At 43.0% G+C, this 23294-nt stretch overlaps 1 protein-coding gene across 1 annotated transcript in view; it reads left to right on the forward strand.

The window, feature by feature from the left end:
• LOC122743243 (carboxylesterase 4A-like) overlaps window positions 1-11296 on the forward strand; it is a 36803-nt gene extending 25507 nt beyond the window's left edge. The window contains exons 10-14 of the mRNA XM_043988047.1: window positions 2247-2327; window positions 4525-4693; window positions 7128-7259; window positions 10963-11035; window positions 11122-11296. Of these exons, the coding sequence (XP_043843982.1) occupies window positions 2247-2327; window positions 4525-4693; window positions 7128-7259; window positions 10963-11035; window positions 11122-11296 (630 nt within the window). The remainder of the gene's footprint in view (window positions 1-2246; window positions 2328-4524; window positions 4694-7127; window positions 7260-10962; window positions 11036-11121) is intronic.
• The last annotated feature ends 11998 nt before the right edge of the window (window positions 11297-23294 follow it).

Genomic DNA, 23294 nt, shown 5'->3' on the forward strand with positions numbered 1-23294 from the left:
AAAAAAAGAAAGTAGCAATATGGACAGAGTCCCCTCCAACGTCAGAGGCTCACCAGGTACTAAGTTGCTGAAGGTACCATGGTCCAGTGGAAAGCCAATTCAGACTGTCAGGAGGCCTGAGTCCAAGTCCCTAATCTGCTACTTACTAATTGTGTGGTATTGGGTAAATTACTTCCTGTCTTTGAGCCTCAGTTCCTTCATGTGTCAACTGAGAGGATTATACTAGGTGAGCTCTAAGGTCTCTTCCTGATCTCACATTCTCTATTCTAAAGTTTCTTCTAGATCTGACTTTCTGTATTCGAAAGTCCCTTGCCTCTCTCGCATTCTGTGTTCTAAAGTCCCCTGTGTCCCTAATGTTCCATGTTCTAAGCTTCCCTGTGTCTCTGACATTCTATGTTCTAAGCTTCCCTGTGTTTCTGATATTCTATGTTCTAAGCTTCCCTGTGTCTCTGACATTCCATGTTCTAAGCTTCCTCGTATTTCTGACATTCCACGTTCTAAAGTCCCCTGTGTCTGACATTCCATGTTCTAAAACTCCCCTGTATCTCTGACATTCCATGTTCTAAGCTTCCCTGTGTCTCTGATATTCCATGTTCTAAGCTTTCCTGTGTCTCTGACATTGTTCTAAGCTTCGCTGTGTCTCTGACATTCCATGTTCTAAGGTTCCTTACCTCTCTGACATGCTGTGTTCTAAAGTCCCCTACATCCCTGACGTTGTATTCTAAGCTCCCTTGCCTTTTCTATGATCTGGACCAGAAATTCCTGAGGGGAGAGGGAGTGACTGGAGTTTACCTTAATGTTAGATCTATCCAGCCTGGTCAGCTGCTGTCCACATTGTAAAATTGGCCCCAATGCCCCCTTTCTGTGCCCTTCTCAGCCTCTCCAGTATCCTCCCCCTCTATAATGAAAGGCCCATCTATGTCCCCCCACACCCCAGGACTGATGAACCAAAATAACGCAAGTTTCCTCTTCTATAATATAGCAGAGTGTACAAAACTCATTACACTATTTGATTTGGTCTATGCAACAGCATTATTATAATTCATTATTATCGACATTTTATGGATGAGAGAACTAGAGACTCAGGAAGAAGTGATTTATCCAAGGTCACACAACTAATGATTAAAGAGCAAAGACTTGGACCCTAGTCTAGTATTCTTTCCACTCCCCTCTTTTTATATTTTAGGTCGATTGAATGCCAGTGTTCTCCCTTCCAAGGGGAACTTTGTTCCTGATATCCTCCCTCACTATGAAACATAAGGCATTGTCTTTTGAGGGAAGTATTCCAGACACCAACAGGCAGCTAGGAGAGGCATTGTAAAAGCACACAGGCCTACAGGGAACCCCTTCCCTGGGCTCTCCTCATAGGTGCTTCCAGGCGATAAGAGTCAAGCCCATTTCCCTCATGTTGATCCGGCAATGCTTCTCCAAGAGTGGCATGAGGCACTTTCTGAGAGTAAAAGCGTGTCACAATGGAAAGAGTCCGGGGCTTGAATCCAGCCTCAGTCATTTTTGACCATGGGCAAGTCATCTGTAAAATGGGAGTCATAATCCTTGCCCTACTTTCTTCCCAGTTGTAGTGAGGAAAAGTGTTGAAATATGAGCTTTTGCAAGACAGCAAACGCACCTGGCCTTTGTCCCTGGAAATCCCTAGAAATGTGTGCTTATAGACAGGGAGGGGCTGGGGCCAGCCCCAGAGCCCATTGTTAAAATTTCAGTGTAAGCCCTTAGACTTCTGAAATTAGCAAATGCTCCAAATTAGGGCTTGATTTATTGTTCGTTGATCCATCTAGATTTATGAAAGTGATGAAGAAACTGTTGATAATGCAAATTAAACTTAAAAATTGGTCTTATGTGCTGTTTTGTTTTTTTCTGGAAAGCCAGTTGTTAAACATTTACCAAAGCACCTCTGCTTATAGGGCAAGGTGTGTGTCTGTCTGTGTATGTGTATTGGGAGTGGAGTAGGCATTGACTATGTTCTTACTACTGGTAGAAACTTAGATCAATCATGGCCCCCTTGGACCTCTTTTCTGTTCTGTAAAATGAAGGGGTCAGACTGCATGATCTTATCCTATCACTATAAAACCTCCCCCAGCTCTATTCTAAACCCAGAAAACTGAATTCCAGCAGGGTTTTAAAAAAAAAAAAAACAGGCTACCTCCTATATCTCTTTGACTTCACCATCATTACATGCATATGCATTCATACCATATCTGGTCACCTTAGAGATTCTGTTTCATTCTCAGATCATGAACGTTCCTCTCAGCCCTCTGATAATAACTAGATCCAAAATCATTGACCTGCTATGGGAGTTCTGCTTGATACTGGTAAGAAGCCATGTTATGGGGCAGGGAGATAAGACGGGGCAGGGGGGGGGGCATCCAGGGGCCACTGATGGAGTATCCCATGAGATGGGCTCCTACAACGTAGTGAGCATAAGACTGTCTGGAAACTTGAGTCAAATTGCTTTCTTTCTGGAGCTAAGTAGCTAAGTTTAGAGGCCTTCTACTTCTCGGGGCCTCACTTCGCAGAGGCTCACCTGCTTCTGTTTGGTAGGGTAAAAGGGACCCTGGATTTAGAGTCAGAGGACTGAGGGGTTTGGGACAAATCATTTCCCCTCTCTAGGCCCCCATTTCTCATCTGTAAATTGAAGAAGTTGAACGGGATGGTATCTCAGATCCCTTCCAACACTAAATGCTAAGAGCTTTCTTCAGGGCTTCCCAAACAATCCTAGGCTGTGTCAAGGCTGGACTTAATCTGGGTGTTGCTACAATTAAGAAGGAGTTTAGGCGGTGATTGGCATAAGGAAGTGACAGGGGGAAGGCAGAGAAGACTTCAGCACCAACTTAATGGGTTTTTTACCCCCATTCATTTTTTCCCCTTTAAGGATCAAATGAGATATTTGTAAAACAGCTTAGCACCGTGCCTGGCACTAGTAGGTGCCTAATTAATGTTTGTTCCCTTCTCCTTTACCCCTCTGGTCATTATAACTAAATTCAATAACCATCAGAGATGCTGCATATACAGCTAGGTGCTAGTTTGTGAAGTGGATGCATATATTTGAATTCACACTATTCCAAATTATAATTACATAAAATATGGTCAGTGGCTCTAACCCAATGGAACTATGCAGTGTAAATTTGAATTATGGGCCCACTTTAGGGGATTCCTTATTTGCTACAATTGGAACCTAGATAATGTGGTGGGGAGGGGGAAGCATAGGATTTGGAGTCAAGAGGGCCTTGGTTTGGACCATAACTCTTCTTCCTATCTACATGACCTTGGTCATTGAGCCTCTGGAACCCTGTTTGTTTGGACTGGATGACCTCTAAGGCCGCCGGCTTCCAGCTAGGAACATGTATTAGCGTTCTGTTCTGCTCAGCGTTCTGTACTGAGTGCTAGAGGAGATAACAATTTTAGATAAAATAATCCCTGTCCGTGCAAAGCTCTGTGCCCATCAGATAGTGAGAGGCTTCAGCGCTTGGAGGAACCATGATTTCACGGATGTGCTTACTCATATTGTGTGATCCCTGTCCATGGCCTTCAGTAAATCCTTCATAGAAAATGTAACCAATGTGTTGGAGCCTCTCTCTAGGTCCTCCTCTTATCTTTCATGAAACAGATAACAGCAGAAGGCAATAATATGTGATGAATGCGGGTTTAAAGAGGTGCCCCCAAAAAGGGCTGGATGAGGAAAAGGTTATTTCCAACCAGAAAGATTGAGAAAAAAGATCCCGGAGGAAGTGGCCCTTCAGTTGGGCTTTAAAAGCTAGCCAGGGGGCAGCTAGGTAGCGCAGTGGATAAAGCACCAGCCCTGGATTCAGAAGGACCTGAGTTCAAATCCAGCTTCAGACATTTGACACTTACCAGCTGTGTGACCTTGGGCAAGTCACTTAACACTCGTTGCCCTGCAAAGAAAAATAAAAATTTAAAAAACTGTAAAGGGGGGCAGCTAGGTGGCGCAGTGCATAAAGCACTGGCCCTGGATTCAGGAGGACCTGAATTCAAATCCAGCCTCAGACACTTGACCCTTACTAGCTGTATTACCCTGGGCAAGTCACTTAACCCTCATTGCCCCACAAAGAAAAGAAAAAAGAAAAAAAAGCTAGCCAGAAATTAGTGAGTAAAAAAGAGGAAGGAAGGCAGTCTAGGCATAGGAAATATCATTTTTAAAGCACAGAGGTGGGGAAATTCAGGGCACATTGAGGAGAAAGAGTAGAACCCAGCTCACCTGTACATTAGAGTATTGAGAAAGGAATGGCATAAGATCAGACTGGAAAGATGGGGCAGTGCCACATTGTGGAGGGCTTTGAATGCCAGGTAAGAAGTTTGAGTTTTACTTAGTTGGCAGTTGAGAGCCAGTGAAGATTTCTGAGAAAAGGATTGATATAACCATCCATGCATAAGGTCGATTATTCTTACAATGAATGGTCTAAGACATGGTTTGCAGGAGGGATAAAATGGAGGTGGGAAGGAGGTAGTCCTGGGCTGTCTTAACCCCATTCTCTTCATTTGTCCTTCCAGAACATCACCAAAGACCAAATCCCTCTGGTGATGAAAAAATACATAGGAGACCTTAAGGACCAAGGAGGAAACTTTGGGCAACAGGTCCTGATGCGAAACTGTGTCCTGGAGCTGGCTGGAGATGCAACTTTTGTGACATCGGCTATTCAGACAGCACGTCATCACAGAGGTGATCATGCATCCCCAAAACAACGAGGCCCAAAGTGGATCACTTCAGGCACCGGATACTCTTACTGAGCACAAAACCCAATGCTTGGCACTGGTGCGGGGGGAGGAACATAGAAATTAGCAAAAAGAGTCTCTGTTGAGAGGGAAGGAGCTAGGGAGACAAGACATACACACACGTGTGTGTGTCATGCATGGCATATATGGTATGTGTGTCATAAACACACATGAATGTATGTGACTATTTCTATTTATAAAGTATATCTCATTATCTATGTGTATATATAGTATATATAGTAGTAATGATATATAGATATAGGTATAGGTGTAGCTATAGATATAGTATAGTGTATAGTACAGATTTGGATATCGATATGGACGGTCCCCTCTACATGTCATAATCTATGGTCTAATAGTCTCTGTCTGTTCTTAGGTCTCATCCAAAGTTCTACATACTAATGTTCTCTACATGAAGATCCCTTCCAGATCTAACATTCTATGCTTAGGGTCCTCCTCATACTGATACTCTACCTTCTAACACTCTAGGATCCATGGTCCCTTCTAACTCTCATGCTCTGTGTTCTAATTTCATTCCAAAGCCCCTCCCAACTTGAATTCTAGTGATCCAAGATCTCTCCCAGTTCTAACAGTGCTTTTTTCCACGTTCTGACATTTGGTGTTCTAAGGCTCTGTCCAGCTTTGATATGTGATAAGTTCTATATGCAGGGTTCATGGGGTGTTATTGGAGATGTAAGCAGAGATCGTCATCAGAGGCACAGAAGGGAGCTTGAGTTGGGCTTTGAAAGAGGATTGGGTGTCACAGGTGGAAAAGGTCAACAGGTATGACTGTAGAACCTCTCTGATGGGAAAGCCACCCATGCCGCTGGGCCCCTGGCTCCAAGAGGCATTGTGCTTCAGTGGAAAGAACGTTAGATTTGCAATCAGAGGAGACTGGTTCAAACCCTAACTCCAACATTTACTCACTGTGTGGCCCAAGCAAATCAAGTAGCTTTATCTCTTAACCTAGGTGAATTTAAGTTTCTTTCTCTGAGATGGGAATAATATTTATACCACTTAGATTCCTGCCTTCATGTAATATGCACTTATTAAGCCCCTACTGTGTGCTTAAAAGTTAGAAAGTGTTAAAAGGGGGAAAAAACTCAAACAGTATCTGTCCTTATGGCGCTTACCTTCTACTGGGAGGAAATAACATGAACACAGATAAGTAAATACAAAATATATTATTGTTGCTGTTCAGTCATTTTTCAGCCATATTTGACTCTTTGTGACCCCATTTGAGTTATTCTTTGCAAAGATACTGGAGTGGTTTGCCCTTTCCTTCTCCAGCTCATTTTATAGATGAGGAAACTGAGGCAAACAGGGTTAAGTGACTTGCCCAGGGTCACCCAGCTAGTCAGTGTTTGAGGCCAGATTTGAGCTGAGGTCTTCCTGATTCCAGGCTCAGCACAGTGTGCACTGGGCCACCTAGCTACCCACAAAACATATACAAGGTAATTTTGGGCAGGGAGAGCACCAACAACTGGGGTGATCAGGAAAGGCCTCTTGTGGCTGATGACTATACTTTAAAGGAGCTAAGCACCCCAAGGACAGCTAAGTGGTTCAGTAGTTAGGGTGCTGGTGGGGCCTGGACTCAGGAAGACTTGCATTCAAATCCAGCCTCAGACTCTTGCTAGCTGTGTGACCTTGGACAAACCATTTAACTTGTATACCTCAGTTTCCTCATCTGTAAATTGAGGATAATAATAGCACCTACCTTGCAGAGTTGTTGTGAGGATCAAATAAGATAATAATTTTAAAGCACTTAACACAGTTCTTGGCACATAGTAAGCACTAACCAAAAGTTACCTATTATTTTTTTTTTCCTAAGAGGTGGAGATAAGGAGGGGAGTGTATTCCAGGCCTGTACAAAGACCCAGAGGCAGGAAATAGAATCTTATGCACGGGGAACAGCAAGTTGGGCCAGTTTAGCCAGAACTGCATGAAGGGAAATAATATGAAGCCAACAGAAAAATGGATTTGAGCCACATTGTAAGGAACTTAAATGGCAAACGGGAGAGCTGTCTTCAAAGCACCAGGAAACCTCTGGTGTCTGCTGAGCACAATGACACGGACGGAGCTGGGCCTTAGGAATATGAATTTAGCTGCGAGGTGGAGGTCCTGCAGCAGGCTGGTGGCTACATGAGAGGGGAGGGAGGAAAGGACCTTAGAGGAGGGGTAGGTATAATCAGTGACACTTGGCAATGGATTGGATGTGGTTGGTGAAGGTGGATGAGACTTGAGGATGACTTTGCAGTTCTGAACCCGAGTTACTGGAAGGACTAGTGCTTACTCACAGGGTCGTTGTGGGTAAACATACTGTAAACTTTAAAGGCATCACGAGATGTAAGAGATTCTCATTTGGTCTTGTATCCGGGCAGATGCCGGCCTTCCTGTCTACTTTTACGAGTTCCAGCATCATGCCAGCTCGGGGATCATCAGCAAAACCCATACTGATGTGGCCGACCACGGTGATGAAATTATCTTCATTCTTGGGACTCCGTTCACTAAAGGTTGAATGTCCTTCCTGCCCAGTCCCTCAAGTAATAAAGACCTCTGGCCATTTGGCTGGAAGGGATGGGGGCTTGCTTGAGTAGTGGGCATTGTGGTAAGAAGAAGACTGGGGTGGGGGGGGCAGCTAGGTGGTGCGGTGGATAAAGCACCAGCCCTGGAGTCAGGAGGACCTGAGTTCAAATCTGGTCTCAAACACTTGACACTAGCTGTGTGACCTCAGGCAAGTCACTTAACCCCCCATTGCCCTGCAAAAAAACAAACAAACAAACAAAGAAGAAGACTGGGCACCCGGTATCCAGGTACCTTCTGTACTGTCGCTATGAGTTAGTGAAGAGACCCGCAATTAAACAAAGTCCTCAAAAGAGAACACGACAAATCTAGAGCCATTGATCTCAAAGCCATCCCTACAGACTCAGCTGGGGAGTGGCTTAGAGGGGTAGCCGAGAGGAGAGAAGGAAGCAGCCGTAACAGCTGATCTTAAGGGAGGAAGGAGGCACAGGGCACGATTTTCTCCCCTGTCCATCCTCCAACAAGAACAGAATGTTGTATCACAGAATGTTAGCCCTTAAGGGATCACAGAGCATAGACTGTCAGAGCAGGAGGGACTTTAGAACAGAGAATGATAGAGCTGGAGGGAACCTTAGAACACAGACTGTTCTTGGAGGGGCCTCAAAAATTATTTAATCTAGTCCTTTCATTGGACAGATAAAGCAGCTGAGGCCCAGAGTGAAAAGCTGAGTAGTCAGTTAGTCAGTTAGTATCTATTAAATGCCTGCTGTGTACCAGGCATTGTGCTAAGTACTCAGGGTACAAAGAAAGGCAAAAGATAAGAGTCTGCTCTCCTGAAGCTCACACTCCAATGGGGAAAACAACATGAGAAATATTATATACAAATAAGATAGAGATATGGGCGAAATCGGGCATGATCTCAGAGGGAAGGCTCTAGCATTAAGGGCGATCAGGAAAGGCTTCCTATGGACAATGGAATCTGAGCTGTGAGATGAGGGAAGCCAGCAAGCAGAGATGGGAAGGGAGAATGTTCAGGCATGAGGAAAAACAAGCTCGGTCACTGTGTAATCAGTAAAATGAGGTAGACTAGGGCACCTCTAAAGTCATCCTTCCAACTCTCAATTCCATGATCCTCGGGGAAATGACTGACCCAAGGTCACAAAGTTACTCGGTGGGATAGCTACTCTTGAATTTCAGTTTCCCAATAAGTCCAGTGCTTTTTTTCCCAAGTCAGGCGAAGTTTTTTCTTTTGTCCTCTCACCTTCCCTGCCACTGAAGACCTAACACCCTATAACTATACTCCCAGTTACTCAAGGCACCCCATCCCTAGCCTGCTCACTCAGGCTCACCTATGTCCCAGATGTGCCCTTTAGCCAGCCTGGTTCAAAGCCCTCAAAGTCAGGCTGTCTAAGTCTCCCCCTGACCCCAGCCCTCAGGAGATCAGTCAATCTGATTAATTGTTCCACAATAAGATGGCAGAGGGTGCTAAGATGAGTCAATGAGACATAAATCCAATGTGATATTGGGAGGCAGAGTAAGAGAAGCAACAATTCCACCATACTCTACCTGGTCAAACCCTTGGATCACCAGTACCAAGTGAGCTCTCTCTCTCTCTCTCTCTCTCTCTCTCTCTCTCTCTCTCTCTCTCTCTCTCTCTGTCTCTCTCTCTCTGTCTCTCTCTGTCTCTCTCTCTCTGTCTCTCTCTCTGTCTCTCTCTCTCTCTCTCTCTATATATATATATATACATACATACACACACACACATACATATACATATACATATATATATATATATGTACACATACATATACATAGGCAGCCAGGTGGTACAGGAGAGTCAGGAAGACTCATCTTTCAGAGTTCAAATCCAGCTCCTGATGCTTACTAGCTGTGTGATCCTGGACAAGTCACTTCACCCTATTTGCCTCAGTTTCCTCATCTGTAAAATGAGCTGAAGAAGGAAATGGTAAACCCCTCCAGTATCTCTGCCAAGAAAACCCCAAATGGGGTCCTGGAGAGTCTGACACTTCTGAAAAAGGACCCCGACAACAAAGATAAATGTTTCGAAATATATATTAAATGGGATATGATCTCAGCAGGAAGGCACTAACAGCTGGGGACAGGGAGAAGAAGGATGGCAGAGTCTTCCTGTGCAAGGGGAGGTCTAGAAAATGTACTTACTGTACAAGAATCAGTTGAAGACACTGGGTGGGATGTTTGGTCTCAAGAAGAAAGGATTTAGGAAGGGACACAGTTGCTCCTTCAGAGATAAGAAGACGTATCAGACGGGAAAGGAATTTGTTTTATTTTTTCTGCTCAGGTTGAGAGGAGGAAGGGGTGGAAGCTGGAAAGACACAGATTTCAGCACCTAACAATTAGAGCAATATGAAAATAAAAATGGGCTGCCTTTCGCCGCTAGGTGGCGCCATAGTGCATAGAGCGCTGGGCTGGAGACAGGAAGACTCAGACCTTGCTTATTAGCTGTGTGGCTCTGGGCAAGTCACTTAGCTGCTATCTGCCTCAGTTTCCTCGTCTGTAAAACAAGAATGATAATAATAGTGCCTACCACTCTGGGTTGTTGTGAGGACTAGGTAATATTTTTTTAAGTATTTTGCAAACCTCCAAAACTATTGTTATTGAAAGGTAGTAAAAAAAAAAAAAGAAAAAGAAAAAGAAAAAATTTAAATTAAAAAATAATAAATAATTTAAAAATTAAATTTTTTTTTAAAGTAAAGTAGTGGGAGGGCAGCTAGATGGCGCAGTGGATAGAGCACCGGCCCTGGAGTCAGGAGGACCTGAGTTCAAATCCGGCCTCAGACACTTAACACTTACTAGCTATGTGACTCTGGGCAAGTCACTTAACCCCAATTGCCTCACAAAAAAAAAAAAAAGTAAAGTAGTGGGGCAGCTAGATGGTGCAGTGGATAGAGCACCAGCCCTGGAGTCAGGAGTACCTGAGTTCAAATCCAGCCTCAGACACTTAACACTTACTAGCTGTGTGACCCTGGGCAAGTCATTTAAACCCAATTGCCTCACTTGAAAAAAGAAAAAGAAAAAGAAAAGTAGTAAGTTCCCCATCTCTGGGCTTACTGAAGTGAAGGCCAGAAAAATCATCTGTCAAGCATGTGAGTCCTAAGTTCATGTGCTCCAGATGGTACTAGGACTAGAGAGGCAACGTAATACAGTAGATAGAGAGGTGAACGTGGAGTCGACAAGACCTAGGTGCAAATCCTGACTCATAAACTAGCTGTGTGACCCTGGGCAAGTCCCTTCATCTCCCCATGCCTCAGTTTCCCCATCTGTAAAACAACCTCTCTGGTCTCTTCCAACTCTAAATCCATGATCCAACTCTCCCTTCCCACTCGAGAGTCTGTAATTCTATAATTCTAAAGGAGTTCCTCTCCCAGGTCACACATTTTCATTTTAATGTGGACCTTTTCTGGAGACAAGTGCTTTAGACCAGAGGCATGATTCCATACCTGAGGGGTGGGAGGGAGGAGGCCGCGTGCAGATTTAATGGGCTACTTCCTCTCAACTAACACGTCACAGGGCCCCCTATTCCTGCCCTGATGTGTCATGTGAATCTGGCTGGGTCATCAGCCTCAGAGCACCGGCTGGAGCTGGACCCATTCCTTCCTCCTGCCTCTAACCAGACTTCATTGTCCTCTATGCCTCTCTTTGCTCTTTCCTCAGGGCTCGCTACCATAGAAGAGAAAAAACTTAGCAGAAACATGATGAAATACTGGGCCAACTTTGCCCGCACAGGGTGAGTGCAAAATCTGGGCACAGAAGGGATGGGGCTGGTGAGAAAGGGCTTCTCTAATGTTTCATGGCGCTCTCTCCCACTTCCAGGGATCCCAACGGCTGCGGCCTGCCAGAATGGCCACGCTATGAAAAGGAAGAGAAGTACCTTCAGCTGGATTTAGAACAGAGGGTGGGAATAAAACTGAAGGAGAAAGAGGTGGCTTTTTGGACGAGGATCCAGAGCCAGCACCACAAACAAGACCAGCACGGAGGGGAGGCCTGAATCTGGTGGTGCCGCTGACCCTGGCTTAAGCCTAAACTATAAACAATATTTTTCTAGCAACCAACCAACAAGCACTTATTAAGCACCTTTGGTATGTACCAGACTGGGCACTCATTTATGCTGGGATACAAAAACAACAAATAGAACCAGGCCAGCTTGAGTTTATATTCTACAGCCAGGATGTATATCAGTACGTACAGTATAAATATAAAGAGACTAAATATCAAAAAGTTCAATTGAAGGCAATTTGAAAGGGAGGTCACTAGCAGCTGAGGGGAAGGAGGGAAATATCAAGAACGGCATCACGAGTCTTGAAGGAAGGGGGGGAGTACAGCGACAGCCAGTGAACAAAGACATGGAGGTGGGAAAGACTTGCCATCCATGAGGAACAGGGAGAAGGTCAGTTTAGTTTGATTGCAGAGTACAGGCAGTGAAGCAACAGCATTTGTATTTACAAGATCCTTAGAAGCAAAACCCTATTGGAAAGGGTCCTGGAAACCACAGAGGAGACAGTATGGAAAACATTGCAGAAATATGTCCTGGCTGTGTGACCCTGGACAGGTCTCCTTACCCCTCTGAGTCACCAGTTTCCTCATCTATACAAGGCAAGGATTATCATACTTGCACTACCTCTGTTGAAGGATTGTTGCAACGTCTCATAGGGTTGTTGTGGGAATTAAATGTCAGGGCAGCTAGATGGTAGAATAGAGCACCGGCCCTGGAGTCAGGAGTACCTGAGTTCAAATCCAGCCTCAGACACTTAACACTTACTAGCTGTGTGACCCTGGGCAAGTCACTTAACCCCAATTGCCTCACCAAAGAAAAGGAAAAAAAGAGAATTAAACGTCAAAATATGTCTAAGGCACTTTGCAAACCTTTCAGTGCCACATAAACGTCAGCTATTGTTTTTTAATAACAATAATCCCTGGGGTACTATAAAAATGTGATTCATAACAATCACAGAATGTTAAGATCAAAAGAGCTCTTAGAACATAACTTTATAGTGCATTGGACAGTTGTTCCCAACCAATGGGATTCATACTCCTGAAGACCACAGGTTGGGGCAGGGGGACAGAAAGGGCCAGATAATCCCCACCCCCACCACGTAACATGAGAGTTATAAGGGGTTCAAAAAGATTTACCCCAAATATGTACCCCAAGCACTGTCATTTTTTATCTTTAGCTCTAATGGATATATATGTATTACTGTTAGTCAAATGTATTTAGATAATGTTATGATTAATAAAATATTAATTCATTTAAAAGCATTATGCATGTAGAGTATCTTTTTCATTCCGTGTTTTCTTAATCAACAAATGCTAATAGTACAATTATCATCATGTGGATCTACCAAATAAATTATTGGGGGAGGGATCCCCAAATGGCTGAACAAATTGTAGCATATGAATGTCATAGAAAACTATTGTGCTGGGGGAAGCCAGGTGGCATAGTGGATAAAGCACTGACCCTGGATTCAGGAGGACCTGAGTTCAAATCCAGCCTCAGACACTTGACCCTTACTAGCTATGTGCTCCTGGGCAAGTCACTTAACCCTCATTGCCCTGCCAAAAAAAAAAAAAAGAAAGAAAGAAAACTATTGTGCTTTATAAAATCAAGAATATAAGGATTCAGAAAAACATGAGAAGACGTATAAATTGATACAGGGTGAAGAACCAGTAGGACAACAATAATATAAACAAAACCCCAAAAGGCATTTGCACTCAGATTAATTGCAATCAATAATCCTGTTCCCATCAGATCAACTTATATAATATTTGTAAAAAAAAAACTCATAGCAAAGTAACAGGTGCTGTATAAGTGTTTATGCCCTTCCTTATCCTTCTCTTCCCTCTATAGTGAAGCTGATGAAACTTCTAGGTGGTCCTTGGGCTCAGGAAGTATGGGAAGGTGTATAGGTGGACCTCGAATCGGGAAAGCCTCAATGTTCAAATGTTGCCTCAGAGACTTAGCAGCTGTGTGACCCTGAGCAAGTCACTTAACCCTGTTTGCCTCAATTTCCTCATCAGAGAACAATATGAGGATAATAATAGAAAGAGGATATAAAATGAAGATAATAAGAGCACCTACCTCCCAGAGTTCTTATGAGGACCAAATGAAATATTTGCAAACTATATATATAGAAAGAGAGACACACATACACATTATATTTACACACATATATAGATATATATGCATATGCATATGTATATACACATATATGCATATATATATTTGTATGTATGTATGTATTATATTAGGGCAGCTAGATGGCATAATGGATAGTGCACTGTTCTTAGGATCAAGAAGACTCATCTTCCTAAGTTCAAATCCAGACTCAGATACTTACTAGCTATGTGACCCTGGACTAGTCACTTAACCCTATTTGCCTTAGTTTCCTCAACTGTAAAATAAGACAGAGAAAGAAATGGCAAACCACTCCAATGTCTTTGCCAAGAAAATCCCAAATGGGGTAACAGAGAGTAGAACATAACTGAAAAATGACCAAACAACAAAATTATTATTTTTTATGTTCCCTCCTCTCAGAAGAGAAACAGTAGGTTATATTGCATAAATTACCAGATAAGAATGTTTTGTTGTTTTGTTGGGTTGTTAGGTTGGGGTTGTTTTTTTGTTTTGTTTTGTTTTGTTTTGTTTGCCTATTTTTATTTATTATAAGGGAGAATCTAATGGCTATGGGGGAATATACTGGGAAATTATGATGAAATTATATAGACTGGCAACTCATCCTTAAATCAATAAGAGACAATGTCAACATAATTTGAAGGGGGGGAAGAGCTTTTAAAATAACAAATATTAAAATAATAACAAAAAGGCATTGCATTCATTCCTCTCCTACCAAAAAAAAAAACAACACCAGGGTCTTCATATTTGTAAAAGTTACCTAATCCCTGAGCTGACATCTTTTCTTTATCCTACTGTATATCAGATTTAGTTGTATATATCACATGACCCCTTTGTAAATGATGTGCTTGGTAGGTGTTTAACAACTATCTTCATATATGTGTATATGAGTATATATTATATTTCTATATAGTATATGTATATTTATAAATAGTGTATATACATTTATATATAGTGTATATATATTTATAGTATATGTATATATTCATATATATATATATATATATATATATACACACACACACACACACACGTATATTTATGCACCATATACTGGGGGTGGGCAATCAGGGATAAGTGACTTGCACAGAGTCATACAGCTAGTGTCTGAGGTGAGATTTGAACTCAAGCCCGCCTGACTTCAGTGCAGGTGCTCTATCCACTGTGCCACCTAGTTGCCCTAACGTGTACTTCTATATTTAATTTACATAACATTTTTCTCCATCACACTGTTATGTTTAGATAATCAACAAAACAGTAAAATCAAACCCTAATTTGTAGTGTGCCATTTCCTTAGGCATAAATACTCACATTGAAAACTGAACAATTGATCCTCACAAGTTGCTCCAAGCTTGCCCTTAGTGGATTGTAAAGTCCTTGAGGGCAGGGGCTACGTAATTTTTCATCTTTGCAACCTTAGTGCCTTTCCCATGGTAGGGCTTCAATAAATATCAGTTGAATCGAACTGAATGGACTCTTGGAGCTCAAGGCAACCCTAGACTGCCAAATATTAAAACAGAACACAGAATATTGGGTCTAGAAGAGACCTTGGAAAATAGAACATTAGAGGGGGCAGCTAGATGGTGCAGTTGTTAAAGCACTGGCCCTAGATTCAGGAGGACCTGAGTTCAAATCCAGCCTCAGACACTTGACACTTACTAGCTGTGTGACCCTGGGCAAGTCACTTAACCCCCATTGCCTGCCAAAAAAAAAAAAAAAACAGAGAAAGAAAATAGAACATTAGAACATGGATTCTAATTTTAATTTAGAATTTTTTCCAAATTACATGTAAAAACAAATTTTGACATTAATTTTTTAAAATTTCGTGTTCCAAATTCTCTTCCTCCCTCCCTCCTCACCCCACCCCCCGAGCATAAATTCTAAAACCGTGAGAGAGCTTTAAAAATCTTCGAGTCTAAGACCCTCATTTTACAAGCAAAGAAACAGACCCAGGGAGGAGGAATGACCTGCCCAGGACACCCAGCTAGTAAAGGGCAGTAAGAACTGGACTCTATATTCCAACTCCTCTTTATGCTATACCATGCTTATCATTCAGTTCTTGAGAGATAGCATAAGGCAGTGGATACCATGACTTTGAGCCTGGTAGTGGTCATGGTCTGGGTTTGTCTGACATAGTATATGCTTAATAGATGCTTGGGGGGTTTTGGTTTATTTTGTTTTGCTGGGCAATTGGGGTTAAGTGACTTGCCCAGGGTCACACAGCTAGTAAGTGTCAAGTGTCTGAGGCCAGATTTGAACTCATATCCTCCTGAATCCAGGGCTGGCACTTTATCCACTGTGCTACCTAGCTTCCCCTGCCCCACCTAGCTGCCCCCTTAATAAATGCTTGTTGACAATAATGCTTGTTGCCTTAAATTCCTTTCTCTGAAGCATCCTAATATATGATCATGGATAATCACTTAACCCCTCAGTGCCCTGGGCAATTCTCTAAGACTATGAATTAAAGATGAGTCTCCAGTCTATATCAGTAAAAGGATGGGCCACTTCCAATAGGTTGATCACATATCCATTGGGACCATTCCACAGCCTCCACTTTGAAGAATATTAATGAAGTCCAACCCCTCCATAAATTTTTTACTGTTTAATTTTTTTTCTTATTTTAATTCATTTTCAATGAACAAACATTTATTTTCTGAAGAAGAAAAAACCCTGTAACTAATATGCATAGACAAACAGAACAAATTCCACATTGCCCTGTCCAAAAAGGGTTGTTTCATTCTGAATCTTAAATCTACCACCTCTCTGTCAGGATGTGGGTAGTCTATTTCATCATTGTTCCTCTGGTTGGAATCATAGCTGTTCGTTGCATCGATCAGAGTTCTTAAGTCTTTCAAAGTTGTTTATTTTGATAATGTTGTAATTACTTTATACTTTGTTTTTTTGGTTCTGCCTGCTTCACTCTGCATCCATTCATACAATTTTCCCAGCTTTCTCCAAATCCATCCCTTTCATAATTTCTTATGGCATAATAGCATTTCACTACACTCATATGGGGCAGCCAGGGAATACAATGGTTAGAATAGTGGGTCTGGAGTCAAGAAGACTCATCTTAGGGGCAGCTAGGTGGCGCAGTGGATAGAGCACCGGCCCTGGAGTCAGGAGTACCTGAGTTCAAATCCGGTCTCAGACACTTAACACACACTTACTAGCTGTGTGACCCTGGGCAAGTCACTTAACTCCAATTGCCTCACTAAAAAAAAAAAAAGAAGAAGAAGAAGACTCATCTTTCTGAGTTCAAATCTGGCATTAGACACTTACTAGTGTGGTAAAAATTATTTGTGGCATAGGCAGCTTTTGAAGGACCTCCCCTTTTGGGGGAGAAAAGATTGAACACTCTGAAGGGAGGTTAGAGGGCACTTCTGGAACGCTAGCTCTAGAGTCACTTCCGGAATGCTAGTTCACTCTCTTGGGGTGGCGACTGCTGTCCTGGTGGCCTGTGCTGGTTCTCAATCTGGCAGGCTGTTGAGATGTTTGGTGAGTTAATGATGGAAAACCCTAAATTCCTTTGAACTAGCTTAATTGGAAAACAGTCTGGGGATTGCATAGGCTAAGTTTAGAGTCAATAATATTTATCTGTATTTCTATTTTCCTATTTCCTTATCTTTGGTTTTTATTAGTTTCACCTTTGTTGTTTAATTAATTTCCAAGTAATAAAATCTGATCCTTTTGTGAACTAAAGCTTAGAGGCTCCTTTCTTATTGGCCTGGGACAAATATTTAAAAAGGGCAGTTCAGAGGGGAGGGTAAACCTTAAAGGTCCCTCATATTTCCGGGACCCCAATATTAAGGCCAGTCACCCAAATAATGCTCCTCATATCAAATTTTGGCCCTCACACTAGCCATGTGACCCTGGGCAAGTCATTTCACCCTGTTTGCCTCAGTTCCTCATCTGTCAAATGAGCTGGAAAAGGAAATAGCAAACCACTCCTGTATCTCTACCAGAAAACCCCAAATGGGGTCATGAAGAGTCAGACACATAACTGAACTGGACAATCTTATAGCATAATTTCCCCAATTGATAGGCACCCTCCTTGGTTTCCACTTCTTCACCACTACAAAAAGTACTGCTATAAATATTTTTGTACACATACAACCCACTCTAATTTTACAGAGGAGGAAACTGAGGCCCACAGAGGTTGAGTGGACTGCCCAAGACCAGAGAACATTAAGTAGGAGAGCCATGGTCTGACAATAGTTATTGGGACTCCAAGTTGGCAATTTCTCCTGCCCCGATGATGTCTTGTAGTCAAGATGTGCACAGTCTGATGGGTTGGCACAGTGCTTAAAAATGTAATGGAAATAGCTATTATAGGCTAGAAGCCTGAGTTAAAGACATAAAGATGACATAATGGATGATAATAGCGATGATAGCAGCCAGCATTTATATAGCACGTTAAGGTTGGCAAAGCGCTTTATATGTGTCATCTCACAACAACCTGTGTAGACCCAAATTGGCAGTGAAATATGGCAGAGAGCAGTGATGTCAAATTCAAATGGAAAGATCCCTACAAACTGCATACTGACTCAGAAAACCAGAAATTAACATTATGCTGTATATATGTATGTATTTTTATTTATTTTGTAAAAAAAAAATCCCAATTACATTTTAATCTGGTTAGGGCTGCCCTCTAACAAGGAATTTAAACGCCTCTGGAAAGAACACTCTGGAGAGAGAATTTAGAGTGGACATGGAGTCGAATTCCAGCTCTGATATTATATTTTGAGGCTTTTGACAAGTCATTTCCTCTTTTTGTGACTCAGTGTCTTCATCTGTAAAATGAGAGGGTTGGACTAGAAAATCATAACTAGAATTCTTATACCACTTTAAGGTTTATCAAGGACCATATATATAATGTGTTTATGTGTATATATATACACACACACACATATATACATTTGTATGTTTATACATGAACATACATATACAAATGTGTATGCACATATGTGTATGTGCACATATACATATCTTACACATATACATATACTTACGATTTCATTTGATCCTTGAGACAATTCTATGAACTAGGTGCTATTAGTACCCCCACTTTACTGATCAGGAAACTGAGGCTGAGCATTATTAAATGACTTGTTCAATGTCATGTACCAAGTGTCTGAGGGAGGATTTGAACTTGGGTCTGTCCTGGATCCAAGTCCAGAGCTCTATGCATTATGCCACCTACATGCTACCTAAGGTCCCTCCCATTTCTAAATGGATGTTCCGAAGTAAAGGACTTAGTAAAGGAACAAGTAAAGTCCCTTCCAGCTCTGAATTCTATAACTTCAGGGCAGGACTGTCCTAAAGGTTCGGTCAATCAGCCATTGGAACACTGGAGAGTCAAATCAAGAAGCATTTATTAAGCTCCTGTTGTCGATCAGTCGTGTCTGACTCTTCGTGACCCCATTTGGTAAAGATACTGGAGTGGTTTGCCATTTCCTTTTCCTGCTCTTTTTACAGATGAAGAAACTGAGGCAAACAGGCTTAAGATCTTAAGGGACTGAGGCTAGATTTAAAGTCAGGACCATGAGTCTTCCAGACCCAGCACTCTATCCGCTGCACCACCTGGCTGCCCTATTTATGTGTAATTCACTGTGCTAAGCATTAGGAATACTAAAGCAAAAACCCAAAAACCCAATTCCTGTTCACAAGGCATTGTCTACTAGGTAAGACACATGCAAACAACTAGACGCAAACAAGCTTCATACGGGATAAATTAGAGATAATTAACAGAGGGAAGGCATTCAGATGGAGGACTGGAAAAGGGTTCTCGCAGAAGACGGGACTTCAGCTGAGACCTGAAAGAAGCCAAGAGGCAGCAATGAGGAGGGAGAGAGCTGCAGGCATGGGGGAGAGCCAGAGAAAATGCTCCAAGTTAGGAGACAGGTGAAAGTGGCCTCAGCCGCTGATGTTAAACACATGCCAAAGGGTCATAGACACCCTCCCTGGCAAGAAGTCAGTATCCCCGGTCTAGGCACAGTCTGACGAATAGTTATAACAACGTTAGCATCCTAAGATCGTGTGGGATCGTAGAAAGAGGGGTGAATTTGGATCTAGATTTGAATCTCGGCTTTGCCACTTACAATTTCTATGAGCTGGGGGACCATGTCATAAAAACCACTCAGAGCCTCAATTTTCCTTGTCTGTAAAATGGGGGAAACAATACTTGCACTAACTACCTCCCCAGATTGTTACAAGGAAAGCACTTTGTAAACACAAGACCACCCCTAATAAAGTGTGACCTTGGACAAGTTGCTCCCCACCGCCAGGGCTCAGTTTCCACATCTGTAAAATGAGGTCTGATCATGTCTAAAATCTCTTGTAGCCCCACACTCTCTCAGGGGTGGCCCTCAGCCATGTACCTCCTAGAGACAATTCTGGATCCCACACACCCCAAGGGAGACTGAGCTGTTCCCAAAAAGCCCTCTGGCCATAGGTCCCCTCAACTTTGCGGGCAGAAGACGTGTCCTTTTGGGAAGGAGCCTGTGTTAAATGAAGCCCCACCATGTCCCTGGCCCAGTCTCCCACTCCTGAGCCCCCAATTTCCCTCACACCCTGCTCCGCATGGTACAACTCACTCTCTCCTCGTATGTGGTTTTCATCCCCTATAGGGCCAGCATGGGATACTAATAAGCCGGCTTTTTACTGAAGCTCCCGCCCAGAGCCAGCCCTTAGAGAGAATGGGGTCTGATGTAAGAAGCTTAATGGACTCTAGTTGTTGTCTTTCCTGAAACCCAGAAAGGCTTCGGGGAATCCATTTACCTGAAATGGCTCAACCCATCAGGCTCCGGGCCCACCCACCCTCCTGCCTGCCTGCCTGCCTGCCTGCCTGCCTGCCTGCTTCCATGGCTGGGATGGCACCTCCCTAAGAAGGCTGGTGACCTATGGAAGTTATACAGCCTCATCTGACACCCTCCCCCTCAGACGGAGAAGCCTTGAGCTCTTTATCTCACAGCTCGAAAAACTCTTTCTTGCTTTGCTTGCCCAAGACGAGCCTTTCAGAATGGGTTCAGGACCTCTCCAATCTGAGTCTTCATTAATTCCATGTGGATGGTGTCAGTGCTAATTAGCTGGTCCACCCAGTCCTCTCAGGCACCTCCTGGCTGACTTTGGGGCTTCTGTGATGTTTCCTGTTCCCTTTCATCCTCTCATTGGCCATTCTGCTCACTTGTCTTTCAGACGGCCTCCTCCAGAGGCCTAGGCTCGGGTCCTTACGCCTCTCATTATCTTGTACTGCTGAACAAGGCAAGAAACACCAAGGTCTTTCCTAAAGTTTAGTATCTAAGTCACTTCTCTTTTCTGGCCCTCAATTTCTCCATCCCTAAAATGAGAAGGAAAGGAGAGATGGTCTCTAAGGTCCCCTTCCAGCTTTAAACTTCTTTCTTTATTCTACCATTCTGTATTCTAAGCTTCCTTACCATTCTGTGTTCTAAGCTTCTTTAGTCTACCATTCTGTGTTCTAAGGTTCTTTATTCTATGTCCTAAGCTTCTAGCTCTGACGGTCTAAATCCTATCATTCTATGTCTTGAGAGCCTTTCTGTTTCTAATTAGCAACATTCTTAACATTTTAAGTTCTAAATATTCTATGTTCCAAGGTCCCTTCCAGTTCTAATATCCTAGGTTTCCATGAGTCTATTTCTTTGAAGAAAAGAAGCACACATCCACTGACCCACACATAGTCTGCACCAGCTGCAGTCCTGAGCCACATTGTAATAATAACTCACCTCTCCATAGCACTGGAGCAAGTACCAGCTATGGAGTTGGGAAGACCCGAATTCAAATCCAGCCTCAGAAACTTCCTGTGTGACCCTATGTGATATATGACATTTAAGCCCTGCCTGCCTCAGTTTCTTTAACTGTAAAATGGGGAATGATAATAATACCTACTTTCCAGTGTTCTTGTGAGGATTAAATGAGATCATATTTCTAAAGTGCTTAGTGCCTGGTACATAGTTGGTGCTTAATAAATGCTCATTTCCTTCCTTCTTTTCTTCCTTCCTTCTTCCCTCCCTCTCCCTCCTTCCTTCTTTCCTTCCTTCCTTCCATATTTAGGATTCTTGTCACTTTACTATGCTCCCTTATCATAGCCTCATGAGGTAGGATGTGACAAATAAGGAAAGTGACTCTCAAAGGAGTAGAAGCAATTTGCCCAAGGTCACACAGCTGGCAAGGGACAGAATGAGGATTCCAACCCTATCCTAATTCCAAGGCCAACCCTCTCCACACTATGAAACCAGCAAACAAACACAAACACACACACCTTCTGAGATAATAATAGCCAGCATTTATGTGAAACTTTCATGATTTCAAAGCATTTTACATACATTATCTCAATCTTTACAATGGCCCTAGGAGGCCCAGAATTCGAGTGTTGTCCCCATTTTACAGATAAAGAAACTAGGATCCAAAGAGATCATTACCCCCCTGAAGGGCACACAATGAGTTAGTGGCCCCTTCACACACCCCTCTTCATGCCTGCTTGCCCATTTTTGCCCAACAAGGGCTGAGCTCTGCCCTCTGACGTCAAAGAACACTTTGATTCCCAGAGGCCAGTGTCAGGCAGGCACTGGGAAAAGTGCCTCCTGCCCTCCCCTCTCTCTGGCTGCTGTAATTATCCATGCCTGGGAGAGAGGAGAGGAGGCTCCGGGAAGGTCCAATTAGACCAAATGTAGACTATGAGCTGTCATTCCATTAGTAACCCAGGGAGGGGAAACAAACCACACTGCTGGCTGCTCAGGGCTACTCAGGGCTGCTCATTCCACTAGCGTCAATTTGATAAATCTCAAGGCTCTTAATGAGACACTTGGGGAGAAGGGTAGGGAGAGGGAGTTGGCAAAAAAAAAAAAAATTAAATAAAAATAAAAACCAAGAGGTGGATATTCATCAGAGCTGGCCTCCTTGCCAATGGCAGATGGATCATGGGTTCCCAGATCGGACCTTGGTCAATGGAAGATGGTCACCCTGGGGATGCTGTCACTGGCCTCATTCAACTTTAAATGATTAGTCCTAGTTTGCCAGCAACCCAGCAATCCCACCTGCAAAAGAAATCAGCCCCTAATTGGCTGTGGACTTTAGCCAAGTAATTTCACACACACACACACACACACACACACACACACACACACACACACACACACCCCTCAGGACCTCAGTTTCCTCATCTGTCAACAGAGAGGATGACAGAATGTCAAAACGAGAAGAGACAGTAGAGGTCATCTAACTCATCACGTGTCCTGTTTTATAATGTGAAAATGGGAGTTTAAAAGTGATTTGCCGGGGGCAGCTAGATGGCGCAGTGGTTAAGCACCGGCCCTGGATTCAGGAGTACCTGAGTTCAAATCCGGCCTCAGACACTTGACACTTACTAGCTGTGTGACTCTGGGCAAGTCACTTTACCCCCGTTGCCTGCAAAAAAAAAAAAAAAAAAAAGTGATTTGCCCAAACTAATAGGTGGAAATGTCAGGTCTTAGATCCAGAATCACAGACTGTAACCAGTTATTTGTTCAATTCACAGTAAGATTTAACAATTCAATGGCACTTGTATCCCTGCTTTTCCCCAAAAAATAAATGGACTTTTTAAGGAGGGTCTTCCACAGGAAAAACCAGAGCAGTGACTAATGGGAGAGAATAGCTTTGGGTAGAAGACAGAATTGGGGGGGTGGACTCTAACTGGAAAATTGTCTTCCTACAGTTTCTAACTGGAAAACACCTAGGTGCTTCCTCCATCACCATCCTTATCTCTAACTGAGCACCTGTGTAATGGGGAGGGGATGATTTTCAGGACCTCAAGCAGGGGAGTTACTTGAGAGAAAAGTGAGCAAACTCCTAACTTAATTGCTTG

This window comes from Dromiciops gliroides, chromosome 2 (assembly GCF_019393635.1).
Source record: "Dromiciops gliroides isolate mDroGli1 chromosome 2, mDroGli1.pri, whole genome shotgun sequence".
Lineage (NCBI taxonomy): Eukaryota > Metazoa > Chordata > Mammalia > Microbiotheria > Microbiotheriidae > Dromiciops > Dromiciops gliroides.